Source organism: Phocoena sinus, chromosome 2 (assembly GCF_008692025.1).
Source record: "Phocoena sinus isolate mPhoSin1 chromosome 2, mPhoSin1.pri, whole genome shotgun sequence".
Taxonomy (NCBI): domain Eukaryota; kingdom Metazoa; phylum Chordata; class Mammalia; order Artiodactyla; family Phocoenidae; genus Phocoena; species Phocoena sinus.
The window spans coordinates 175,102,095-175,123,531 of NC_045764.1; the positions used below are offsets into that span (position 1 = coordinate 175,102,095).

The following is a 21,437-nucleotide window of genomic DNA, read 5'->3' on the forward strand; positions in this document are numbered from 1 at the left end:
CTAACATCTGTGTGTTGTGTAGCTGTCACTGTCTATGAGGTGGCTTTTTAGAAGTACACCTTTAAAGCTACCTGGGATGAGCCTGTGTGAAGTTGTTTTCTCTTATCATTCCTGCCAGTGAGGAAGGAAACCAGAGTAACAAATAACTCTCTGGGGGGTGCATGTCTGTGTTAAAGCCTGCACAACTTTTGTTAATTAGTCTTCCCTGAACTGATCATGACTCCTGCCTTGGAGCAAAAGCTAAACTCCTACAATTTTTTCATTAAAAGATGTTAATTGTTTGGAAGAATGAGACAAAAGTAAAGAAGCGAGGTTAGTAGTCAAGAAAAGGGTGTGCGTTTTTGAATCTAGGAAAGGACCGTGTCTTCGAAGGCACAGAGGTTTGGGGTATACCCTACTCCATTTCCATACATCAGGTAGCACTGCAAGGTGGTTCTCCTCCTATCCGACGGCGACCTGCCAGATGTGATGCACTTTTGTGAACACCGCCCGACTTGTTCCTCCCAGCATTCCTGCCCGGGAGGTCGGCCGGACGCGTCCTAGTCACTCCTCCCCAAGGTTACCAGGCTGTAAGGCCAAGTCCAGGGCCCTTGCCCCTGTGTCAGCTACACGTCCCCAAGCCGCTGCTGGTGGCCGTCCCAGAAGGAAAGGCAGCCACATATGTCGTCTTCTGGTATTATCTTTTTGACCTTTTTTTGGAGACCCAGCTAAAGCTGGCCTGCAGTCTTTGGGGAGGCTCTGGATTTCCAGGTGATAAGATGAGACAAAGCACCCTTCTGTCAGCCCAGCTCCTGGCCATGCAGAGCATCCCAGACCAGAGGCCGGAGCAAGGGGTCGGTGCAGGCAAGACCTCTGTCACCCACATCTGCTTCCAGACAAGGCCCACCTCACCTCCTCTTCCCTGTCAGATGGGAAAAGTACCACCAAGGATGCGGAGAACTCCAAACTGGGGTAGTTTCTCTCACTAATGTACTCAAGGAAAAATCTTTCTTATTCATCTTGGAAAGACATGGCTCAAGTGCACAAGGACAAACCACTACCGCAAGAAAAATCTGGTTTTGTTTCAGGTCCTTGAATTATTCATAAATCAAAAACCCCTCTAGTTAAAAAGAAAAACTAAAGAGATGTAACAGTCAAATATAGTGAGTGAATCTGTATCAGATCTTTGTTCTAAAAACTAAACAAAGTAAAATCGAGCCTGCAGAAGACATTGGTCGAGTACAGAGCGATGTGGGACGCTGTGGAATTACTATTAGGTTTAAAGGGATTGTGATTTGTAGGCACTGTCCCCATTCTTAGGAGTTGCAGACGGAGGTACTTAGGGGTGAGGTATCATGATCTCTGCAACTCACTTCAGATAACAAAGTGAAAAATAAATGTAAAGCAAATATGCTAATATGTGAACAGTTGGTGAATCTGGGGAAGTGGGTATACAGGTGTACACATTGAATACAAGTATTCAGCTTCTGTGTGGGTTTAAACTTTTCCGTAATGTTTGAGAGAAATGTCTTTAAAATGTTCTGCTTTAGAAAAAATGTGCAGGGGACATGTAATTACTTAGAAATTGTTTCCTAAATAGTGAGCGGTGGTCTTTTATATTCAAGTTTTGGCTTTTCCTGTGTTTTTCCTTTTACTCCATTGCTGACAAATTAGTGGCCGTCAGTGAAATAATCAGGCGGGGGCTTGGTCATCCCAGGTGGGGTGAGGTTGAGACCCTGTAGCCCAGTGCCTTATTGGTGGCCTCCTGCAGCCAGCACGGTCCCCTTGATGCTAACTTGTAGTGGCTGCACAGACAGCTGCACCATCTTACCAAACAGCTGTTTTGGGGACGTACACCTTTTTTTGATGTTTATTGGCATTTTTATTGGACTTTTAAAGCATAACAGTTTACGGCACACTCTTAGGTAAAAGCAAGGTTCCCTCTGAACTTGAGAGTCAGGGTGCTTAGGGGTTAAGGGCGGGGGGTCTGAAGCCACAAGGCTGGGGTCGGATCCCTGCTCCCACCCCACCACTGGTTAGCTGAGCTGTCTTGGGCAGGCTAACTCACTTCTCTGCTTGGAAATGGGAATGAAATGGGGATAAAAGGACCTACCTCTCTGTATTTTTATGAGGGTTAGTTAAATGAGTGCATACACATAAAACGCTTAAAATGGTGCCGGAGTGTTGTAAGACTATGGGAAGTGTTAGTGGTTGCTGTGGTTATCGTCTCTTTTCTAGGTCACTGTGGTAATTCAGAGCCCAGCATCTTAACCACAACTTATTTTATTTTTCCGCTGCTGTATTACCTGTATTTGTTCATCTTGAAGCTTATCTGTCTCTGTCTGCTCTCTCCCTTTCCCATTTACCAAGCCTCTCTTCTTGCAATTTGCTTGTCATTTCACCCCCTGGAAGAAGTCAGTAGCATTGATGATCCTGGAGTGTGCAGTGTGTTCTGCTTGTAGACTGTGTGTAAAATTACCTAGTAAGGTGATCCAGTCTCTCTAGTCAGAGTGTACTTACTGACCCCCTTTCAGACTTTTCACTCTCAGGGATCTAGTCTGTTAATAAGAAATCAGCATTTAATACATTCCTCTCCTCACCCCATTTGTAACTCTTTTGCAGAAAAGTGTTTTAGCATAAGATTCATAAGGAATTCTACTTTTAGAAGTTAGAGGTTTTATCTGTGATTAGTCCCACATAGGGTGACTTCACTCGTCATTTCCCCTTAGTTGTATTTAAATGCAGGTGTTGCTTTCTGATGCTTTAGCAACTGGACTTCCAGAAGTTTACTGTCAGATTGTCAAATCCCATTACATTAAACTCCTGAATTCCTTTTTTGTGTTGGAATTTTTAAATTAAGATATTATTTGGTGGGACTTTCCCCGGCGGTCCAGTGGTTAAGACTCTGCGCTTCCAATGCAGGGGGCACCGGTTTGATCCCTGGTCAGGGAACTAAGCTCTCACATGCTGCACGGTGTGGCCAAAAAAAAAAAAAAAATAGTATTTGAACTAAATGGGATCCAGACTATAACCTTATACCTTTTTGTTTCAAGTTTTAATATTGTGATATTTTTAATCGCGCTTGAGCTGTTTCACCTGTTTGATTAGGTTTTTCAGTCTCTGCTTTGTCATTGATGTGTGTGAACTTCGTGTATTACATTTGGATTTTTATCTGCTGGTTGTGTTATTCACCAGCAATGTGTTCTAATTATGGTATTTTGACTTATAAAGTTATGAAAATAGTAATGTTTCACTCTAGGGAGCAAGCCTAGTTTTCCTAAATTGCTGGTCCTTTATTCTTGGTAGGCTTCAAGGAGGAAGAAATGGGGCGGGGGTGGTCTGTGTATGTTTGCATTTGTAGATCATTTTGATACATATACAACTAGAAGTTGTTTTTTTCACCTTCAGGTAGTAGGCCAGGCTTCTCTAGGGGTGGTATATGATAACCTTGTTTTCACAACTCTGAAGCTGTGATGGCGGTATCCTCAGCATTTCCATAGGGCAGTGTTTATAGGTGCGGTCATTGGGCCCCTGGAGTCCCTGAGATACTTTCAAGGGATCTGCAAGGTCAAAACTGTCTTCCCAAGAACGCGAAGGCCTTTTTTGCCTCTTTCACCGTGTGGCCGTTCGCCCTGCTGGTGCAAAGGCAGTGGTGGGTAGAACAGCTCCTTGCTCGGAGTGCGCAGCGGTGTCCAGCTAGAAACCAGCGTGTGCTCCACCACGCCACACCAGTCGGACCTAAGACTGTCCTTGATGAAGCATGAAATGTTAGGGTTAGTAAATCTCAGCCCTTGCAAACACACCTTTAATAACGTTTTGTGGATGATGTGCAGAGTTCACACAGAGCCCTCGGGCACACTGCAGTATGCTGGCAGTCTCTAGGAACACTGCACGGCCGTGTGAGCGGCAGGCCGAACTAGCCACTTTTTTCAGGAACATCATTTTTATTCAATACTTGAAAGAACAAAAGACAGACAGATTGGGTTAGTAAGACCTGAATATTTGACGTTTGCTTTCTCGAAAAGGAATGAAGGAAGCCTGTCAATTCAGGGGAAACAGCAGTGACACTATTTGTTGCCCGTGATAAAATTCAGACTTGCAAGCAAAAATTTGAATTTTGGAAAACTTGTATCCGCCAGCGGGAACCTGACAGCTCCCGGTGCTGACGGCTGCTGGTGATATTAACAAACAGGGCTTCTTGATGTGAACGGTGGAAGATCTGCGTGACTGCGTGCCAGCACATTCAGTGATGCTGCAAGCATGCATGGGCAGGAGAGACATTGAAATTGCAGGACACATCTCAGGGTTTGAGGTCACTGAAACATCCATCAATATGGTTCCAGACTCCATGGTGCAGCTGATCTTTAAGAAACTACCACTTGTTGAATGTTAGCATAGAATCGAAGAAGAATATCCACAATGTTTTTTAAAAGCCATTGAAATACCTCCCTTTTTCAGCTAAACATGTCTGTGAAGGCTGGGCTTCTTTTCATATACTTCAAGCAAAATACCATATCAAACAGATTGAATACAGAAGCAGAAATGCAGGTCTCCCTGTCTTTTAAGCAAGGCTTTAAAGAAATAGGCAGAAATGTGAAACAGTGTCACTCTTCCTGCTGGTTTTTTAATGAAGCTATCCTCAAAATGATATTTATGTTAGCACGAAATGAGTCCATTCCTCTTATCTTAAATGAATTAATAAGTAAATGTTTTAAACATTCTCTAATCTGGTCATTATCAGTAGGTAGAACCCACGTGACCTAAGCTCTTTAGGGTCCTCCAGACTTTTTTGGGAACGTGATCCTGACACCAAAAAAACTGAAGGCCCTTGGCCTAGGAGAGCTCTCTAGCATGAGCGGGATGTGACCCTGACCCTGTTTTTTACCAAGCCTCTGTATTTTTTCTCTTCCTACCTCAAAAAAAAACTTCCCAGATTAACTAGTCAGCTAGTAATGTAAACAGGTCTCTCAGGCCACAGTGGGAGGTGATAACTCCACCCAGCGTGTGGGCAGTGGAGTCACCCCAGGACCCGGGGCCTCTCTTTTGGCCTTAGTCAGCTTCCATTTATCTTTTTAAAAAATCCATATGTGAATATAGCCACTTTGAAAATTTGTTTTAATTACGAATAAAACTAAAATTCTCCCTAGCTTTATCCCCAGAATCAGTCTCCTACCTTTCCTGGCATCTCAGAGCAAATTGTTTGGAGTTTGCTGTATATCATTCCACATCCCTGTCTGCGTGTGCATATTTTCACATTAAATAATGTAAATATGGATTTATTTATTCACTGAAAGTATACATTATTTTTTTTCGTTTTTTTTTTTTTTTTTTTTTTTTTTGACATGCAGTGTTCCCGGACCAGGGATTGAATCCAGGCCCTCGGCAGTGAAAGCAGAGTCCTAACCACTGGACCGCCAGGGAATTCCCTAGTTTTTTATTTCTTAAGAAAAAACGTTGACATGATAGCAGTTTTAGAAAACTAAACTTCTTATAAGGTCTTAGCATCTTGATAGCTTTCTAAAATAATTGGTGATGTTCAGAGCTAGTGTTACGTTATATTATCCTGAATTTGTACTATGTATACATACATCACATAAACTCTTAAGTGTGGTCTTCCGCGTCTTTCTGCTAATTTGCTTTAAACTCTCTTGGTGGACATCTGGGAGGAGGCAGTAGCTAGAGGAGCACCTGCCCCGTGCCTGGGCCATCCCAGGGACCATCGCAGACGCTTAGTGCCCACAGCCGGGTGGGAAAGAAGCTCTGTGCTCGTTCTACAGACATCAAAAACGAATGTCCGCGAGCAGACCTGACCAGATAGTGAGTGGCAAGGCCTGAAGAAACCGTGCACTGTTTGACTAGCACTTGGACCACTTCTGCCACACCAAGCTGCGGGAAATGTGGACAGTTCTGTGTGCTTGAGGCTTGGTCCCGGGGAGACATCTCGCTTGAGAGAACATGGATGACCCTTCTTGCCTGCTGTTTAGAATATTTTACTAGATGTTGAAAACATTGGGATTTTGTCAATTTAGTGACCCCCCCCTCCCCTTCCCAAATTAGATCTAATCATACCAGAATCGAGCTAGCGGACTCAAGGCGAAGGCCTAACAGTGTCGCTTACCGGGTCACTGGTGTCCTGGACTGTCTCCATACCTTCCTGAGTCTGCGAATGCATTATATTTTAAAATGCGTTTGATTAAATTACTTATTTTCAAGGGAATTGAAAGAAAGGAGTTTAGATTCAAATTCCAGCCTGCTGTCCCTGAGGACAAAAGTACAGGATAAGAATGAGCATATCCTCCTTTACTCTTGTCCTTAGTTAAGAGAAATGCTGTGCTGGTAGAAAGCTTGAGTGACTGTCCAATGAGTGAGGGTTTTTTTAAAGACTTTAATAAATTCAGAGACTTTTTTCTTTGCAATAAAGTCACAAATGACATTATGTTGAAGAGGTGTTATTAATCTTAAACAAAGGTTAACTTAAGTTTACACTTTAAGCCAAAGTTAAACTTGTGATGTCCTGAAATGTTTTGCTTGTCTTCTTCCTCTCTGCCTGCTTCCTCCCCTTAAGCACTCCTTTCTTATTTTGTCTCATTTATTCTCCAGAGGAGGCCATCAGATATTTAAACTGACCTTTTCTAAGGCACGTAAACTTTCTTGGGGTGACTTTTCTTACTCCCATAGTACAGTATCGGTGCATATGAATTCCGGATTTTTCCCTTCCAAGTGTTGTGCTTCAGTTCAATGTAAACTTTCAAAATTTTAACCTTGAATTTTTGCGTTGAATTTGGTATGAGTTGCAATGATCAGTACCCAGTTAAATAAACGCAGACTGCCCTGCCTACGTGGATTAGGAAGATATCTTTTGGGGGGGATGCGTGTGCATGTGCACGCACGTGTGTCTGTGTAAAGCCAAATACCAACTTATAAAAAACAGTTCAGTCTCCAGTCTTCTTGTTTAGTATATAGGCTTAATCAGTTGCTTATTTGAGCCTTTCCTCTATTTTAAAAAAGGAGGAGAGCCTTTCAGTGAAATGTAAGCTAAACTTGGAGCCCCTAAAATAATTTTTTAAACTGTACATCACGTTAAAAATATAAAGGGGAGGGGCTTCCCTGGTGGCGCAGTGGTTGAGGGTCCGCCTGACGATGCGGGGGACGCGGGTTCGTGCCCCGGTCCGGGAGGATCCCACGTGCCCCGGAGCGGCTGGGCCCGTGAGCCATGGCCGCTGGGCCTGCGCGTCCGGAGCCTGTGCTCCTCAACGGGAGAGGCCGCAGCAGTGAGAGGCCCGCGTAGTGCAAAAAAATATATATATATATAAAGGGGAGTTTAAGAAGCATATTTGGTAAAGTGTTCTTTGTCAGGAAACAGGGACTTATCAGCCAGTTAATAGCCTTGACTGTGACATCCAAAGTAACTGAAGCACGCTGCCCAGGTAACTATGCGTACCAGTTAGGAGTGTGCAGAAATGCGGCACAGCAGCCCAGGAGCTCGTGCAGCTCAGGCGTCTGCCGTCCCTGTGTGCTTCCTTGCGTACTGTCTGGTACACCAAGCATTACCGTAATGCATTTCTTCCAGAGTTTTTCAAAATCGTGTGGCCTTAAGAGAAATTGTTTAGGAAGACCAGTTTCCTCGGAGCAGTTTGGTTCTCCCCGTCTGCAGCATGGCCGAATACCCAAAGTGGGGTGGAGACTCTTGTTTGTCATTAGCACCCAGGAACCTTTTTCATCTTCAGACCTCCTTGCAGGTGTTCATTAACCATCCTATTTCCTATGAGACAGCAGACAGGTATTATTAGTCCCATTTTTACGGCTGTGGAAGCCAAAGCAGAGAGGTTCCCGGGCTTGCCTAAGGTCAGAAGGAAGAGCTCTTGGGTTTTCTGACTCACGACTCTGGGCTCATGCCTCTCTGGATGCGCACGGGGCCGCTCTCACAGGCTGCTTTATCACAGAGATCTAGCCGCGCAGTACTTTCTGCTCTCAGTTTCTCACAGCGCTGTAGAGTGTGGTGCAGCTGAAACCAGGTTAGTTGATCTTATGGTGTCATCTAGAAAAACAGGAGATGCAGATCCTGGGTCATGAAGGTAAGGCTGTACCTTGGGGGTTTGTGGGTATAGATGAAATTAAGTCAGTGGGGCCTAAAAGTGCACCCACTTGCCCCTTAGCATAGCCTGGAAACTCCCATTGAAGAAACATGGACTCGGGGACTGCTTTCCACTTCGTTTAAGGAACTTGTACCTCCTGAAAGATTTACACTGAAGCCGCATTTTCCGCATAGCTAATGAGAGTATTTCAGTGCTGAACATAAACTTCGTACTGGTACAGATTCCTCATGAGTAATTCTTTGAATTTAGAACAAAGTGAGATACATTGTTCTATTGGTAGTAATAGAATTTGGAGCTTTGGGGCTGTAAGGAGGAGAGGACATTCTTTATCTGCAAACTGGCTGTTTTAATTTAGGCATTTGTCCGAGGGGAGACAGTAGTAAAGACAACTACTTCTTGATGATGTATACGATTGAGGGGATGTTTGCATTGTCGTTTATAAAAAGCCTGTGAACTCATGTTCCTGATTTTCATAAAGCCCTGCGATACTCTGTGTGTGTGCTCTTGTTGACTTCAGTGTTGGTAGCGTAGCCGCGCTGCATCCCTTGTTGTGCCACATAAGGTTAAAAGTAAGACCAAAATTTTTAGTTAACTGAGTTTGCTTCAAAAGGAAGGAAAACTTTATGGAATATACCTAACAGAAAGGGGAACAAAATTTAGTTTTGACCTTTTGCCTTACGGCCACCTAAAGCTTTGTCTCATTCCCTTGACAAGTATTTGTAAATCACCACCTTGGTGGTTGGCACTGTGCTGGGCACTGAAGGTGATGTCTGTGCACCTTCAGACTGGCACCAAGGAGGAGGGAGCGGGCCTGGGGGCGGGGGCAGGCCTCCCAAGAGAAGTAATACTTGATAAGCTCACTGGTGGTCCCCGGTTCAGCGCGCTGGGGAGTGTGTCGTGAATGGGGTGTTGCAATGTGGTGAGAGAAATGCTGGCGAGGGGTTTATGTCAAGTAAGTAGCATCTCTTTGTGGACAGATGAGTGGAGTGCGCGTCAGCGAGCAGTGGATGAGGAGGCCACTGCAGAGCGTGCCGCCCCCGCTGGTCCTCGCGCAGGGAGGGAGGGCCAGGCTCCCCGGCTCCACGGGGAACCTCAAAGACAGGCGGGAAACTAAAAGTGATACCTTTGTTGGGGGGACGCCAGGGTTTTCACCGTGCGTGTGTGTGTGTGCGCGCGCGTGCACGTGTGTTTGAACCCCGTAAACATAATACCTATTCAAAAACGTAAAAGGGAGGCAGAGCATTAAAAGTAGAGAGCATATGTGATTATTGATCTTCACAGTCAGAATCAGAGGGTACTGTCTTTCTATGTTTCTGTGCTGTGCCCTTAGTGAACTGGCGAGAGCACAGTATGGAAAGGCCACGATCGTGGATTTGGATTTGAGACGTGACCAGAGGTTAACTTTGCCAGTCCTTGCCCAGCCTGTTTACGTGCACACCCTCACTCGTGAGGGCAGCAGAGCACGGAATGCAGGCGGATCGGGCGACTCAGTCACCCTCCACACCCCAAGCAGGGCCTCACTCAGATCGTCTGGTTCTGGTTGAACTGACCTTTCACTGTTGCGTTTCATTTTGTTGGATGAACCAGTTTTGCTGTGCTCCAGGTATTGTCGCTCTGCGGTCAGCCCTCTTTCTTTCTCGTGTGTGGATGGTAAGGCTGCCAACGCCAGATCTGCTGCACACCCAAATTTCAGCGTCGTCTTCGGCAGAGTGTGTTTTCAGAAATTTCCAGGGCAGGAGGGGGAGTTTAAGAAGGAAGTTGAGGAAGGTGAGGCCGAATGGCTTTGGGTTTCCTGGTGGCACAAGGGGAGGCCTCTGCAGAAGGTTGAGGGGCAGCGGTGACCTGGGAAGTGTGAAGGGTGAGAGGGAGCTGACCGGACTGGTGAAGTGTGCTGCGGCCTGCAGGGCGCAGTCAAAGGTGGCAATCGTGATCGTGATCCCTCAGTAGAGATATGCTTTGCAAACACTTTTTCCAAGTCTGTGGGTTGTCTTTTCACTTTCTTGATGGTACTGTTTGCAGCAAAAGAGTTTTTAACTTGGATGAAGTCCAGTTTATCTAATTTGTCTTTTGTTGCTTGTGTTTTTTGGTCTCTTATTTAAGAAATCATTGCCTAATCCAAAGATTTGCTATGTTTTCTTCTAAGGGTTTTATCATCTTATCTTAGCTCTTACATTTGGTCTCTGATCTATTTTGAGTTAGTTTTTGTATATGCTGTTAGGTAAGGGTCCACCTTCATTCTTTTGCATGTGGCTATTCAGTTTTCCCAGCACCATTTGTTGAAAAGACTGTTCTTTCCCCATTGAATGGACTTGGCGTGCTTGTTGAAAATCAGTGGACCGTAAATGTGAGGGTTTATTTCTGGACTCTGTTCTGTTCCATTGGTCTGTATGTCTGTACCACAGTCTTGATTACTGTAGCTTCATTGGAAGTTTTAAAATCAGGAAGTGGGAGTCCTCCAGCTTTGTTCTTCTTTTTCAAAATTGTTTTGTGTTCAGGATTCCTTGCATTTCCATGTAAATTTTAGGACAGTTTGTCAGCGCTCCTGGCCTCTCTCGGGAGCCTTGTCTGGGCTAGAATCAGTTAGATCAGGACAGTGCAGTTCACACTCTGCCTGGCAGTTCCTCTGGCTGAGGGAGAACCTGCTGTTGTTGGAAGTCTGGGGCCGTGGGCCTGATACGGTCTAGCAAGAACCCCCAAAACGTTTAAGTTTCTGAAGTCTTGAGTTTTGTCACAGAAAGCTATTTGAATTTTGTATTCTGTTTCATAATTAATACTGTTTAAAGATGTTTAACATGATTTAATTGCTTTGTAAAACTGATATTCCAGGAAGGGTATCGTGTCTACCCCATAATAAACATGCACCGCCCCCCTCGCACATGCCCAGACCGCATGCCCCAGTTTAAAAGGCCGAGTTGGGGGAAACGCGTCCATTAGAGCTTTTGTGTTTGTAAAGGTTGTTTCTTTGACCGTCTGCTGTCTAACCTCGCCAGACCCAGACCCCAGGCTGGCATCCGTCCACCTGGCTGAAGTGGAATTACCTGATTGTCGGTGTGTTGGTGTCTCTTGCAAAGCTGCCGTCCTTTTCTGTTGATTCTTGAGGTAGATTTAGACCTGGTCAGTCTTGGCCATCAAAAAGATTCCTACAGGATGAAACCCGTTTCATTCCCTAAGTTATCATTTCTTGGAAGATCAAGTTCTTGGCCAGGAGTGCACTACGTAGTTTATCTAGGTTCAGATGTGCCGAAGGTGACAGCCCAGGATCAGTCATTTCCAAATGCCTGCACTGCTCTGTGGCAAGGCTTTTACCTGTCCGGGCAGAAATAAAGATGATATAGTGTGTGTCTTCCATAAAGCTAAGTTTATTCAACTTACAGGTCTGTCTATTCTAGGATTGTCTTTTTTGGTATTAAAATATCTTTTATGATTTGTTTAAATGTTCCTATTTGTCAGTTAGGGTGGTAAGCCAATGTCAGTCTTTTAAGATTCCTTGTGAAATTTTACTGGTCTGTGAAATCTGAACCCCAGAATGTCATTTTAAGCTACAAATCCCAGATTTGTACCTTGTTTACATTTGGAATTACCACATAATAACTCAGACAATTTATGTAACTCAAAAGTCCATTTTTTATTTCCCTTATATGAAATGTCCAGAACAGGCAGATGCATAGAGACGGAAAGCAGATTGATGGTTGCCGGGGGCTGGGGGAAGAGAGACTGGGGGGTGACTATTTAAAGGGCGAGTGTGTTCTTCTAGGGTGATGAAAAAGTCGTGAAACTAGAGAAAGGGATTAATTGCACAACACTGTGAATGCACTAAATGCTACTGAACTATGTACTTTAAAATTGTTAATTGTAGGTTTTGTGTGAATTTCTCCTCAATTTTTTTTAAAGCCATTTTATTCAATGTTGCAATTATATATGAGCCAGAAGGTGGGAGGGCGCTGTATCAGGTTATATGAATCCGGGTGAGCACAGGATATATGCTTACACACACAGGTATATATTATTCATTTGTATCTCCAAGCATAGTCATTAGACGCTAACTAGGCAGACAGACTTTCTGCTTTGGGACAGCAGAAAGGTTCGTGTCGATACTCCACTGAAACTCAAAGGGATTCTTTATTCTCACCTCACAAACAATCCACATTCTCCAGCTTTTTTACAACCTTTCACCCTGGAAAGTTGAAGTTTTGAAATCACCTTCAGGAGAAATTGGAATAAAGTTTCTCTTGATGCTCTGTCTGGTGGCTCTGTCTTAGTGTTAACTGGGACGCCAGCCACCAGGCTGGAGGCAGTTGGCAGTGTTCTGTCCTGTAACCCTTGAAAGGGGACCGTGATTTGTCCTCCCCTGCCCCCAAAAGAGAATGGAAGGAAGGGAAAGACCCTACATTATTTTTAAGTGAGAAGAACCCTTATTATAAATTCTGAGTACAGTGTAGTAGTTGTTGTTGTTTTTTAGACTTTCTCTCCTTGATCCTTCCAGAAGGAAACGCACAGGAGGGAAACTCTGGGTTAGGGCCCCGCCTGGACTAGGGGTTCTGGGGCAATCTGAACACTCACCACTGTTCAGGTTCCTTAGTTTCCTGAAGTAATTGAGCTTGTCACCTTGCCTTCATTTAAAATACTGATTGTGCTTTACTTTTAACGGTTTCAAGATCTCATAATAAATAGTCCATGAAGGTGGATGTTTTTTTAAGGAAGGCGATTTTCCACCAAACTTTGACTTTATGTTTGTAAATGTGTTGTTTTGTCCGTGTTTAAATGGTTTTCCATGCATCAACCCTGATCGCAGAGGGACAGTCCCAAGCACCTGGTCACATGGAGGAGGAATTCACACATGGCTCCACCACCGTCACCACCAGCCCCCCACCCTGTCACCCTTTAATGTTGCCTTCCAGTTGTGTTTCCCCACGAGCTGCTAGCCGCTCAGTCCCACTTTGTTGCTTGGCGGTTGTCGTCGGTGTTGTTTTTTGCTTTGCGGCATTGAAATTGTAGTTGAAACTGAACACTTGATGTAGCGTCCGTGGTGACAGAAAAGAGAAGTTTCGGAAGCCGTTGCTGTTCTGTCCTCTGCTGCCACAGCTGATCGCTCAGCGTTCTGGCCTCCTAAGAACTAGAACTGAAACTAGGGCAGGCATGGTGTTATCTAAACCTCAGATTCTGTGAGTATCATTTTGTAAAAAGAGTACCATTTTTGTAATGAAAACATCTGCTTTGTTCAGGCCTATCGCCAAGGCAGAAGATCTTAATTAGATAGCGTCCTGACTCAATGGAAACCTGAAGTGTGATCCCTAAAAATGCCAACTGCTCTCCCACTCATTCTCCAGGGCTCAGAAGGGTGTTGTCCATAGGAGAGAGAAAATTTCTAAATCCATTAATTCAGGTTCGTGTTATCAATTCATATTTTACCACCCCTGTAACATTTTACATCAGTGAAGTCTTCAGTTATCACAAGTGGCGTTGCATAGGATTTATGAGCTGTACCTTGCTTTCTCAAAATGAGAGCAGGGTTTCACTTAAACTAACAAAGGGCGATCTACCTCAGAACTGTAAACAAATTCTCAGTTGTGACTTTGAAGGTTCTGACCTGATTTGGTCCTGCTTTGAGGCTGACGACAGCTGAGGGTTAGCCCAGATCAGCGTAAATCAGAGCAGCCAAAAAGTCACCGGCGCTAGGGCTTCTGATGGGGCGCCCCTGAAGGGAATGCTGTGCAGCTCTGTGTTGTGCGAAGCCTATGTCTGATGAAGTGGATCACTTCTAGCAAAAGGTATTTAGTTGAAGTTTAACGTGACTCTATTATTCTATTAAAAGAGACACAGGTTTTCTGTCGAGTTAGGTCGAATTATAGCTCTTCTATCAGATACTTGAGTTTAAAGGTGTAAATGGGTAATTCAAGTCCATAAAGCAAGGAACACAAAGATAAGCAAGAGCCTCTGCCCTCAGGGCGTTTGTGGTCTGAGCATAATTAGAAGTAAACATCTGGGGAAGCACAAATGAAAGCGGCCCTAGAGCTGCATGGGGCTGCAGGAGGAGAGGGTGATGAGGTGCCAAGGGGGCACCTGCCAACCAGCTGGGCTTTCAGCGGCCGGGATGGGCTGGGAGTGTGAGGGTGACCTGGCAGAGCAAAGCGCGGGAAGGTGAAGAAATGCAGGGGTGCAGGTGCAGGGGTCAGGGTTGGACACATAGCTCTACTGGGGCCTTCTTGTAAATGTGTTCGCCCAGCACACGTTTCTGAGCACTTTTGTGTCATACCTGTCCTACCAGGTGAGGAATATAAAGGTAAACAATCCAGGTGCATACAACTGCAAAGCCCTGTGATAGGGCGGTAGTGGCAGCTCTCCAGGGTGTGAGCAGCCCGCAGGAAGGGCACCTTGCTCAGCTTTGGTGGTGTTTGTCTTGTTTGTTTTACCACAAACGAAATATGAGCCTTCTTGTCGGTGTCTATGATAGGCTAATGTATAAGACGTGCTTGCGTGTTTATATAAGACGTTTGATTGTTTAAATTTTGGCTACTTCCGAAAAAGAATTTGATAAGGCCTAAAACATTAGAACATGTGCAACAGTATATTAAAGAAAAAAAGTTATTAGAAGCCAGTTTGGAGGGCCAGTTCCACCTTTGAATGGAGCTACTTAACAGTTTCAGAAAAAAAAATTATGCTACTGATGGCCCAATGGGCATAGCATCTTTTTAAGCTTCCTTCTAGTCTGTGATGCTAAAACCAATGCAAAATGCACAAAGGAAGGTGCTTACCTTCCTGTTTGATCTGTGAGGTGGGACCTGCCCACCTTATTGTAGTCATTTCCTTAAATAAGTAGAAGAATTCGTCTGTTACTTACACTGGTTAAAGTTGGGTTTAATTTGTCTGAAGACATTCTTATTTTAGCAGCAATATTATGATGTAGATTTGAAGGCAAAACCTAAAAGAACTAATTGATTGCCTGGGATAGATGGAGAGATTCTAACACTGGGTTCCTAAATAGTCTTTTATTTATAGAACCAAAGACTGGAAGGGGGTCAGCAGAGGCTGAGAGGAAGTGATGCCTCCGTAAGAATGTATGATAGGGCTTGAATGATCTTACTTCTCATTCACGGCCGTAGAGGTGACTCCAAAGCATGCATTTTGCTGGGTAGTGAGAGTCAGCATAGAACACCGTGAACCAGCTGAAAGAGGATTTCTGTTTTGTTCTTTATACGGTGGGTAGCCCAGGATGCCTCCAAGTATGGTCGGTGTGCACTGCTGGTGGTACAAGAGATGATTTTGAGTGAACGTTATTTTAAAAGTTATACGTTGATGAATATAAAAATATGTAATTAGCATGTCAGATCCACAATTTCTTGGATTATTGTTGCTTAGGACAGGGCTTAGGAAAAAGGGTGTGTCCACTTAAGTAAAAACACCAAGTAAACGATAGCACGACTGCGCACAGATGTGGCAGGTATCGAGAAGGTGTTTGTGAACGCCTGAAGCGCGGAAACCCTGGGATGGGCCCACTGAGTCCCTTCCAAGAAGACTGTTCCAAAGAGCCCCCCAGTCTCCTGTTTGGTTCCAAACACAGCAGCCCCAGTGGAGCTGGACTTGGAGCCTGAAAGGTCTGGGTTCCGGCAGCCCTCGGGGAAGGGCACAGCGGCACAGCTCACAGCTGTCTGTCCACTTCCGGCCGCACTCTCGCCTTCCCTGCCCTCTTCCTCCACCCCCTAGCCTCACTGTCACTGCCTCTTTGTGCCCTCATTCACCGGGTAATTTCTCTGCATCTCTCTAAGCCTTTGCTCAGTGGTATAGCTCGAGTGAGTTACTTAACCTCCTGAGTAACTTTCCTCATTTGCAAATTGGGAATAGTAACATTTCTCAGCGGTGGAATAGTTGTGGGTACTCAGTGAGAAGAGGGTGTGAGCGCCTGGCACAGAGTCTGGAACGTACTAAAACCCGTCGTGTTAGCAGCCACGGTGAGTAGTTCTGCCCGGTTCTTCCCTTGTTTCCAAATTCATATCCCAGCTAGTGAAAGCTGATTATTGGCACTTCACTTTTCAGGGGAAGAGCTTTGACTTGGCCAAAACGTTTCCCTGGGATCAAGTTGTTTTCTCTTGGCCCAGGCTGCATGGGAGTGGGGTCTGGGCGTTAGAGAAACCTGCAGCCTGGGTCTGCCCCCGTGGCCGACAGTGGGCCTGTGCTGGGGTCTTCGTTAGCCGGAGAGGCACTCAGCCCTGCTGGCGCCGAGGAGTCTTGGCCAGCCTGGTTTGACTGGAGCAGATGTTTTAAGAAGATGGGGTTACTGCAGGTCAGCAAGGAGATTCCTGGACTCTCGAAGTTTGGCACAAGTTGTTACAGGATCAGAAAGCTGCCTAAAAAGACTAATTTAATTATGTGGCGTGATAATCCTTCAGAAACTACCACCGTGGGTAACTAATCTTAAATTTTGCGTTCATTCCTGGCTCTGATCATCTAGCCCAAGGGACCCCTCCCTTATGTTCATTTGGTTTATTTTGAGAGGACACAGTGTGATGGAGTGAGAGGACCTGAGTTTGAGTTCCATCTCTCCTAGCTAACCATCAGGGCGACTGACTCTTCCAAAACAGATTTCTCACCAAATTGTCATAGGGATCACGTAGCAAGATGTTTGTAAATACACCGTTGGAAACATCAAAGTACTATAAATATGTTTTTGTTTTGAATTTTCGCTCTAATGTGGCTCAGAGTGCTTTGGTTTTGACTTCCCATCTGCATCGAATCCAAAGTTTAAAATGGTCTGTTCCTCTGATTGACCAAATACGGTCCAGTCAGGACGGTTGTGTCACATGCAAAGGGTCACCTTGTCCGCCTGGCCAGAGTGCAGCGACTCACGTAGCCCCCAGAAGCCTGTCTGTGGGACGGGAAAGCCCTTGTCTCCGTCCAGCCTTCCTCGTCTCTGTGCTCAGGCCGTGGAGGTTGTGTGTGAGGTTAGAAACGGTGACAGAGATACCGAGGCCAGTTTCAGGAGGAAGTGGTCTTTCCAATCTGGGCCCAAAATAGTCTTCTCAAAAAAGAGAAGAAGAAAGATCACGACATTAAGTTAAATGTCACTTGATTAGGCATCTAAGTGCGGCTGTTGACATCCCACAGGCCACCAGTAATTAATCTGAGAAAGTATTTCCCTCTCAAGTTGAGGTGGTGGTTCTAGTAGAAATTCGTTTCCCAGACTCACTGTCTCGTAGGTGAGACTTCAGAGCCCCATTGCCCGTCCTGGCATCCAGGTCTCTTAAAACTGTGAGGTCGTATAATGCATGCTTAATGCCCAGGCTGCTGTCAAGTTGCTTCGGGGCATTTATACAAAGGATTTATGCATTAAGATACCAATTTGGTCTTATCGGGAATCTGGTTGGAGATTAGAGCAGTGACTATTATATGCTGGGAAAAATCAGAAATTAACCCTCTAATACCCTCTCCTCTCCCAAAAAGCCATGAGAAAAAGTCCTCAAATTTTGGAAATTCACTTTCTTAAATACAGCTCACTGTGAGCACATGATAGAAAAGCCTCAGAGGAAGATTAGAAAGTCTGGCAGGGTTTTCTATTTTGCTTGCCTTTCTTGCCAGAGTCCTGGAGAAGGATTTTACTTTTAGGAGTGTATTCAAAGCACATTCACAGTAAGCGGAAAGTGCAGCCTCTGTCTTCAGGGTTTGGGGTCTCTGACTGCAGCCGGATTGATGGCCCCAGCACTGTTGCTTTTGATGCGGCGAGCACAGCTCCTTGGCCGGGGCCATCTGAGGAAGACTGGCAGGTGCTGTGACAGCGATGTTCTGTGGCCACGAGTGGGAAGAAGTGGGTGGGGTGGAGTGCCTCAGGGGCGGGCACTGGCTGAGAGCTGGTGGGCGAATTACACCAGGGAACCCTTAAGGGAGTGACATGCAGCTTGGGGCACATTTTGCAGGCGGCTGAGTATTCAGGAGAATTCGGTAGAAGGAGGAGTGGATGCTCTGGATATTTAGTTGGCGGTAATGTTATTAGGTCAGACTTGGAGTTAAGGCAGAATCCCAGACATCTGACGACTTGTTTAAAGGGTTCCTTTGTACATCCCACCCTCTCGTCTAGGATATGGGCTAATGGGGAACTTGGCCTATGTCAAAGTTATTTATATTAGGCACCACTGATTTTAATTCACAGTTTTTTCTGAGGAGCTTTTAAGGTCTTAGAAATAATATTTTGTTAAGGTTTTATTAAGGTTTGCAGAGACTGGGTGACAGACACAGTCTTTATCTTGACCAGGAACGTCAAGGCCTTGATTCTTCCTGTAAGGAGCAGGCAGCGCATAGGGACCAGCCTGGGATATTTGAAAGGGCTCCTGGCCAACTGGATGGTACCAGTATGGACAGAAGTGTCCCCTCACAGGCATGCTCCTTGTTCCCACAGGCCTCTGAGAGGCTCTGAAGCCACACTGCCTGGGCTCAGACACCAGCCCTGTCGCCTCTGAGCCTTGTCACCCTTAACCTCTGTGCGGATCTGTTTCCTCATTTGTGTAACAGGATTCGTGGGCTTAGAGGAGTTATAATAATACCTGGCACATAGTAAGTACTCAGTAATGGTAAGCTATTAGTATTCCTTAAAAGAGTTAAAAGTGAAGATAGTATGGAAAATTAGCAAGATAAAACACAGTAGGAAATTAGATTTTCAAAATTGTTTAAGGACATTTTTCAGTCCCCAAGCAAAACTAAATAGGATTAGACTCCCAGCAAAAAAGCATCTGAAATGCTCCACGCAGCTGAGGCCAGGAAGCTGGACAGGATTTTAGCTGAACTGTGGGCGGAGAGCTGGGGATGGAAGTCCCCTGACCTGCCCGCGGAGAGAGAGTGGCAGCCAGGCCTGACTGCAGCCACAGGCAAAGGCTTCCCTTCTGGGCTGCCGACCTGCCAGCCTGAGACCAGAATCGCAGCTTCTAGGAACATGCACACGCTTACAGCTGGTTTTATCATTACCGTAAACATGTCATTCTGTCGTTCTGGGAAGTTATATTCCAGGGATTATATGTCAAGGGTCTGAAGATAGTTCTTTTCCAAAATACTATTTAAACTGAATAAATTTATTTAAATATAATCCAATGTTAAATGTCTGGCTGGGGTATTGCATACATTTTTCTAGACTAGCAAAATTTAAGGATTATTTCCATAATTTTTAAAGTTACATTTACCGTTATATGTATACTACTGTATGTAACAAATTGAACAAACATGGTTCTTCTAACTTCTTTAAATCCTACAGTGAGATGGGTCATATATTAAAGGGTATTAAAAAGAAATAGGATGTAAAGATATGTTAGGCAGATGCAAAAAAACCCAAGTCATAACATTAATAGTGGGCAAAGTTGAAATCAAGGCAAAATAAGATTCAGTGAGACAGGATTACTTCACCACGCCAAAGTGCACAGTGCACAGGATGGCAGAGCTACCGTGAACATATGCGATTTACCCAGGTGGTTCTGTGTCCAGAGCTAGAAGGACTGCAAGACAAAACTGATAAGGGGCTGCCCTGGTGGCGCAGTGGTTGAGAGTCCGCCTGCCGATGCAGGGGACGCGGGTTCGTGCCCCGGTCCGGGGGGATCCCACATGCCGCGGAGCGGCTGGGCCCGTGAGCTGTGGCCGCTGAGCCTGTGCGTCTGGAGCCTGTGCTCCGCAACGGGAGAGGCCACAACAGCGAGAGGCCCACGTACCGCAAAAAAAACAAACAAAAACTGATAAGGCCGGGGTTGGGGGAGCGGGGGTGGAATGTGCCTGGATGGCCCTACCTGTCCCAGATCAGGTGGTGACTACAGGTTATCATGGTGGACCAGGGAGACTTCAGAAAACAAGTGCTCACAAGGTTTGTACATCTAACAAATAATAGTTCGCAGAGAAAACCTCTGCAGGGACTTCCCTGGTCGTCCAGTGGGTAAGACTCCGTGCTCCCAATGCAAGGGGCCCGGGTTCAGTCCCTGGTCAGGGAACTAGATCCTGCATGTCGCAACCTAACCTAAGACCTGGCGCAGCCTAAATAAATAAATATTTAAAACAAAACAACAAAAAAACACCTCTGCAATTTTCAACAAGTTGAAATAAGTAGAAACCATATTCTCTCTTCATAATGCAATAAAAATGGGGATAAATGCAAAGGTAGAAACCAGGCCTCAGGGCAGACAGGGCGTTCGTTGCTGCTGGCGTGGCCCTGTCTGGATCTCGGTACCACTGGCTGCTCCTTAGCGTCCGCATTTAAGCCCCGAGTTGTCTCCATGGACAGGCCTCCCCCGCCTCATCTAACCCATCACTAGGGTTTCTTCTTTCCTAAAATCATTTTGTTTATGCGGTGTTGAGATTTTGGCTTTACTTGCTTGTCTCCCTCACTTGAGTGAAACCCATAAAAGCAGGCCCTTCCCTGCCTTTGGAAAGCTTCATCCTCAAATGAACAAGTTGGTAAAGGTAACAGCCGCGCTACAAGGACTGTTTATAAGCGCATCCCGTCTGTTGTCTGTCATCGATACTGTCATCATCCTCGCTGTACTCTTGGGAGGGCGAAGCACAGGCTCGACACACTGCCTAGGAGCGAAGGACAGGGTTGGCCAGGCCAGCTGTCCCGGGCCTGGGCTCTCCTGCCAGAGCCACGGTGCCTCCAGTGAGTGACTGAATGAAACAAGGTGATGGCTCACGGAGTTGACGTGTGACACGATTATTAAGTAAGGATGAGAGGAAATCACTTAAACGCTTAGAAAGAAAAGGACCAAGATAAATTAAAGAATTACTGTCTTCTCTAAAGACAGAAGCAGAAACAAATGAATCAGGAAACTGGGGGAAAAGGAATGAAGCCCAAGAGCTGGTTTTGGAAGGAGGGCCACAGCAGCGAAAGGAGAAAGGAGAGGGGAGAGATGCTTCTAGCCAGCCTGATGGGAAGGAGAGAATCGTGGTGTTAACAGGCCAAGGAAAACAAATGGGAACATCTCAATAAACGTGAAGACGGCATTCTGTAAAACTCAGCTTTCGTTCCCAATTTGTCGTTTTGTTTGCTCTTATTTTAACTTTTTGAAATAATTTCAAATTTACAAGTTGAAGAATGGCACAAAGAATTTTCTTTATCAAGTTTCACTCATTTGTCAACATTTTGCCACATTTGCTCTGCCGTTTCTCTCACTAAATATATTTATATTTAGTGACCTGGGGTCGGGGGGGGGGTCTCATCAGCCCCTCCCCTCCTTCTGGGCCCTGGGTCCGTTTTTGCCTTGCTCCCCCAGGAGGCGACCTCTGGTGCAGGGCTCATCTCTTTGGTTTCTGTTATCTTTTCTTGTTGATCCTATAAATCCTCACTATTTTGTGAGCTTGTTGATGCCTTTTTTTTATATATATATACATATTTTTAAAATTTCATTT

General features: G+C 45.3%; 1 protein-coding gene across 14 annotated transcripts in view; it reads left to right on the forward strand.

The window, feature by feature from the left end:
- The window catches only part of PPP2R5C (protein phosphatase 2 regulatory subunit B'gamma), a 142,666-nt gene that overhangs the window by 50,253 nt on the left and 70,976 nt on the right, over positions 1 to 21,437 (forward strand). The window contains exon 1 of one of the 14 annotated variants that reach the window (XM_032618875.1): positions 7,801 to 7,994. The exons of 9 other annotated variants lie outside the window; for them this stretch is intronic. Coding sequence is in view for 2 of the 5 variants with exons in the window: in XM_032618824.1 (XP_032474715.1) it covers positions 9,654 to 9,678 (25 nt within the window). In the remaining 3 variants the exon portion in view is untranslated. Of the gene's footprint in view, positions 1 to 7,800; positions 8,055 to 9,599; positions 9,679 to 9,702; positions 9,726 to 9,777; positions 9,843 to 21,437 lie in introns of those variants that run through there. 4 more of the 14 variants (XM_032618857.1, XM_032618824.1, XM_032618883.1 and 1 more) reach the window with 4 other exon arrangements.